At 42.1% G+C, this 5825-nt stretch overlaps 1 protein-coding gene across 1 annotated transcript in view; it reads right to left on the bottom strand.

Annotated features, from left to right (window-relative positions):
- The window catches only part of AP3M1 (adaptor related protein complex 3 mu 1 subunit), an 11461-nt gene that overhangs the window by 5547 nt on the left and 89 nt on the right, over positions 1-5825 (bottom strand). The window contains exons 1-4 of the mRNA XM_008642853.1: positions 5613-5825; positions 4425-4596; positions 2008-2145; positions 36-121 (exon numbers count right to left, since the gene is read on the bottom strand). The exon at positions 5613-5825 is cut by the window's right edge and continues 89 nt beyond it. Coding sequence (XP_008641075.1) covers positions 36-121; positions 2008-2145; positions 4425-4596; positions 5613-5825 — 609 coding nt within the window. The remainder of the gene's footprint in view (positions 1-35; positions 122-2007; positions 2146-4424; positions 4597-5612) is intronic.

The raw sequence follows: 5825 nt of genomic DNA, 5'->3' as shown, positions 1-5825 counted from the left end.
AGCAATTAAGATTCCCAAACATAGGATGAATTTACAATGAAAGATAGAGAAAGATCTGGTATTCCTGAGAGCTTAATACACGAATCAATAACGCCTTGGATTTCTGCAAAGACTGTGGAACCTGCAGGGAAAAACAAGACACTTGACTTAACATTATTATGAAAGGCCTAACAGATGTGGTGAAGTGCAGCTAGAGGGCACAGATGACATTTGCACAACACTCAACAACATGCCAAGCCCAGCTAGGGAAGGTCATTCCAGTTACCTGTGTCCTGGGCAGCTTGCTAAAATACATGAGCCAGAGCAAACAGCCTGTCCCAAACTGGTTAAATTATACTTGTACCAGCTGATACACAGGACTTGTGCTTGAACTGGTTGCCAGCAAAAAGCAAATAAGAATTTTGTGACACACCAGCTCTGAATCTTTTCTTTCACGTCTGTTCCCAGTCTCCAGAAAACTAGCAAGTTGTGTAGTGGTGCAGGGAAGTTGAAACACATCGAAATAGTCAATACCAAAATGCAGTAAATTGGTGCTATAAAGCTCCAGCTAACCTTGGCTTTCACAAATAAAGGCTGTTAAATAATGAAATTAAATATTCATCTTGATGTTAAATAAATCTGTAGCAAAAGACCCCAACCCCCAAAGCAAGAATACCAAGCATTTTACCCAGGAAATGCTCATTTCCTGAAATACCTCCTAAGTACAGAAAGACATAAGCAGGACTCTGGACTAATTAATTAGCTCCACATGCAAAGGTAATTTTAGAAGATAGGTAGAAACTAGCTCATCCGGGGAAGGAGAAATGGTGACTTTCTACTTAGTTTTAAAAGAAGGAATCCTGTTTCAGCTTAAAGCAGTCAACCATATCTCTATGAAACAAGGTAACTTCCCTATTTTAGTGGAGCAACCTTATCTACTTCTTAGTCCTAGTGAAGGCTATAAAGAAAGGCTCTTGCATTGCTGGTCCCCAAAGGATCAGAGCAGAAAAAAGTAGCTATGACTACTGCAGCAGATCCTCAGTAGGAAATTAAACACTTGGTGCACACTGATTTGGCCTGAAATACACATAGAAACACACCATGGTCTTGATTGTACCTTCTCAGACTAAGCACTCACATCCCTGGGAATCCTAATGAGCTAGGACAGTTACACAGTCATCAGCATATTCTATAAGGGCCCTAAAAGGGCCACCTTCTTTTAGCTTCAAGATGGGGAGAGTAAGAGCTGCACAACAGCTATTTATGACTACCCACTTAAACAGCGGCCAAAGCATTTGTTGGTGTACAGAACCAAACCAACACTGACGCTGCTACAACAGCAGCACTGAATGAAATGATGAGAGGTTTGCTCCCTGCCCCATACCACCACAAAAGGGTGTCCTGCAGTTTTCAGCCTTGCTAACTGCTGGCCCCAATACTGAACAAAACAGCAGGTTCCTGCCCACAGCTTTGCAGTTCTCTTTTTGCATAGTTTTTTTCTTTTTCTTGGCACAGAAGTTATCAGGTTCCTCCTCCCAGTTAATCTCAGAAAAAAGACTTTTGTATTTGAAAATTGTATGTTTCATTCACAGAAAAGAAAGGAGTATTATTATGCTTCATAATATCTGGCTCCAGTTTAAATGTAAGGAAAACAATACTGTCCAGCTATTTTGCACCAAGTTTATCTTGCTGTCAGAAGAAAGCTAATGAAAGATTTTGTCTTGCTCACTTGAGGGCCTTCAAGGACTACAGTACGTTGTTGGCAGGAATGATGGGAGATATATACAAACAGAAAACATGCTTCTTGTGAATGTTCTTGAAGCAGCCCAGGGCATGTTGCTGTTTTAAGATAAACTGAAGAAATACATTTAGGCACATAATTTTAAATTGAATATTTCTACCTAAGATATAGATTCATGTACATAAAACATGCAAAAAATAAGACAGCTGGATTGTATCCTCTCTAAACATCATTAGCTATATGCAAACACACTTAAGAAACAAATATTAGTTTGTAGGGCATCTTACCTGATTTGTCTATAATCGCATCAATTTCTTCAATGACATCAAAATAGGCTTCGTTGTTTGTGTATTTTACCCCTGCTCTGCGCCAAGGAATGTTGGACAACTGTCCAGTGGGAAGTGTGTCTCCCACATTACTACTGCCTTAAAAATGAAAAGGAACTCAAAATCAACAATTAATTACAAAAGGAATGTTTCAACTGCCAAAATTAAAAATCAAGGTAAGGCTTGCCCCCAAGAACTGTAGGCTAGAACCTGAACCCCTACAACATTATTAGCGAGGTGACGTTAAGGCACTGGGGCCATGTGCCCAGACTTAACAGCTTTCAGACTACATTTTGCACAGCAAAATACAATGCTCAAGTCAGCAGGAGGTTTGAGTGGAAGTAGATGTGGGGCTAGATCTTGTGAAGGATTTCATCGCTAATTAAAGACATGACAGCTCCCTGTGAGGGCCTTAAGCCTGCTTCCCCCTTCTCCTATGAGTTTTAGCAGTATAACTTCAGGGCTGAATAACAGGTAAGAGTCATTAGCAAGAAAGATGTAAGAAGCCTTTGGGAGGCCTCCCACAGTCTTTGCTTGGAGATGGTGTTCGGCTGAGGGTCTCACCCTTGGTACCCATCTGAGCTACCCTGCATCAACCTGACAGCCATGTCTCTGCCTGGCCATGTGTCAAATCGATCCAGACCCTGGCCCAGATTGGACTTTCTGGCTTGAGCTGTCCATTCTGGTGGATGTTACTGGCAGTCACTGAGCTGTAGATGACCTGTTATCATCTGATCCTGTCCCTGACCTGTTGCCTCAACTTGTGGGCTCCTGACCAATGAATGATGCCACTGTCCCTGCCTGCCTTGCTCTCACCCTTGGCTCCTGGTTCGCAGTGCCATCCAGCATGAGAAAAGGGCTTCCTGAGCTACCTAGTTATAAAGTAAATTGATGATGCTCTAAAAAGGGGAAAAAAAAAATCTTATCACTTCTAAGGCTTAGGTGACTGATGCCACAATCCCAGCACAGTGGAAACAACTCCCTCTGCTAGAAGTAGGTCTTGGGATAGGGCCACAGCTCATGCTGGCTTGTGCTCTTTAGCACAAAGAACGTGGTAGCATGTCCTGCCATGTGAATCAGCTTCACTGAGAAGTTGGTGGCCAGCAGGTATCATTTCTACAAAACCTGCCCTATCCTGGCAGGCAGAAAACAAGTTTTAACTCGTTTGAGCTAGTAGAAGTAGTTACTGAAAAAAATCCCTTCCTGAAGTCCACCCCTGTATGTACTATAACTCAGGGGGGAGGAGTTACAGCCTTTTCTTCACTCCCATTGTATCTCTGAAGAGGAGCAGTTGCTGTGTCTGTCCCTCAGCTGCCTTGCAGGGTGCAGCACTGCTGCCAGGCCAGGTAGGTAGGAGAGCTCTCGGGCTGCTGTTTCCACCTGCTCAGCACTGAGCTGTTGAGAGTGACAAGATGCAGGCTGCCTTGGGCAGGCACTTTAGGCTCCTAGGGAATTTTAATAAGGCTTTAGATAAAACAAGAGGATTTGATGCTGCAACCCTTGGCTTCAGTAGTCTTAATTCTTCTTACAGAGGTCCATCTAGTCCATTAATGTCATATTTTTTATAAGTGTAAATACTAGCATCCAAACCCACATTTTAAAAAACCTAACCAAACTCCAAATAACAGAAATTAAAACTGATGAGATTTATACTCAAAGATTAAACCATATCTACTACATTAAAGACCAGCTCCTCTGAGTACTACGTGTGTGGCCCTGCAGCCCAACTACTCCCCTTCTCTAACACAATGTCCAGGCGACCGTCTCGCATCTCTCTGCCCCCGTGTGACACCTCATGGCTCACCTCCCTTGCACCCGCTTGCCAGACAAACAGATTCCACCAGCTCAGCTGACAGACATTTGGCTTTATCACTGCAAGACAGACCCATTTACAACAGCCTGAAATCAGTTCTGAAATCAAATCCATATGAATCCATGTGCTGATTGGTATTGGGGGCAGAGTGGAGGATGAGGACAGCAAGGATTTATTAGGTATCTATTATATATCTTCCTATAAGGATTCCTTATAAAATGCTTAACCTTCTCCAATGCCCCTAAGTTATTCAAAGCTTGGAGTTAGCTCTGGTCCCAATCCCAGAGCACCTGTCTCCAGTATGCCCTGACTGTGCTAGGAGCTGCTGTTCCTGAGGGACTTCAGCAGCTGTGGCTGAACGAGACAGTGCCACCGAGGACAGCAAAGGGGCCAGGTGTAAACTGCAAATAAGGAGGGAGTTGCTTTTATTCAACCCCTATTTATGAGAAGCAGCAGGACAGTGCCCTCACCTTACAGATTCACCAATATATTATTTTTTAGCTATGAGGAATGATAGGCCTTACTTTTAAGCAGCCGTCACTGCTGAAATGATATATTTTCATACCTGTGATGGAGTTGACAACAGAGCGCAAAATTGTGGGAGGCTTAATCAGCTCCTTCAGTATGTTAGATTCTGTTGCCAGTGGAAAGCCATTGTCTAGCATTTCTTCTAGAAGTTCATACACAATTACTACATTGTCCTTAATTGCTGTCTCAGAACATTCGCCGAAGTAATCCTAAACAAATTCAGAGATTACAAAAGAGAGGATTTTTATTCCTGTTAGAATGCTTTGCGAAAGGAAGTTTGTTTGGTTTTTTCTTCTTAGAGAAACCCTCCAATATATGAGGCCACTTTAGTGCCTAAACTGACTAGCTATTTCTATAGTCTAATGGCATCATGTAGTATAAGGTTATACTTATAATCTAATTGAAAATAAATACAAGCATGAACAGTGAAATTAATGTAATCTGATGTACTACTATTTATGTCACAAAGGTCCTTCCACTTGTGAACATTAACACATCTTCAGCTACAAGACTCTTGTAAAATAAAGCTACTGTCTTTTGGCAATGCTCAATCTTCACAGAGTTTTCTTTATATATAATATTTGTGAAATTGTTTGAGAAGTGACTCAAGCTTTGCAGCCCTTTCCTCACTACAGAGTGCATGCTGCCTGACTACATGATACTTCTTCCCATCTACATAACATGAACTGTACAAAAGCTTACAGAAAAAATCCCAGCATTTACAAAGTGGGATTTGGGTTCTAGTGTCTGTGAGTGCACAAAATAAACCTTTTTTTCCTTTGTACTCTATAAACCTGTGCTTGACTTAAAAATTGCAGATGGAAAAGTCACCAACAGAAGATGACTACTACCTGTCTCTAGAAGTTTATATTAAAAATCCCTTGAAGTTATTTTAGAATCATAGAATCACAGAATGTTAAGGGGTGGTCCCAACCACCACTGCCATGGGCATGGACAGGTTGCTCAAAGCCCCATACAACCTGGCCCTGACCACTGCCAGGGTTGGCTCATCCACAACCTCCCTGGGCAACCTGTTCCATTCAATATTTTACCATCCTCACAGTATAGAATTTTTTCCTAATATCTAGCCTAAATTTCCCCTCTTTCAGTTTGTACTCATTTCTCCTTATCCTATCACTATAGTTCCTGATGAAGTGTCCCTCTCTGGCTTCCCTGTAGGCCCCCTTCAGACACTGAATTTTAAAATCATTTAATGGTGACAGACCTGGAAAGTATCTGCTACTCGGTGCAGAAATTCAATTACAAAGAGTGGTGGCACTTCTGTCTGTATGACAGACACAAAGAAGATTTTATCCCGGTAGATGCTGATGAGGTAGTGATGTGGAGTTGAGATGACAGGAGGCACATTCTCAACATCGATTGCTTTCTCCTGAGCTTCAAAGAAATAATCGCACACAGATTGGCTCACAACGCTCTT

The sequence above is a fragment of the Corvus brachyrhynchos genome, unplaced genomic scaffold (genome assembly GCF_000691975.1).
Source record: "Corvus brachyrhynchos isolate BGI_N302 unplaced genomic scaffold, ASM69197v1 scaffold279, whole genome shotgun sequence".
Classification (NCBI taxonomy): domain Eukaryota; kingdom Metazoa; phylum Chordata; class Aves; order Passeriformes; family Corvidae; genus Corvus; species Corvus brachyrhynchos.
The sequence above is the reverse complement of the archived record's forward strand: the minus strand, read 5'-3'. Positions and strand labels throughout refer to the sequence as shown.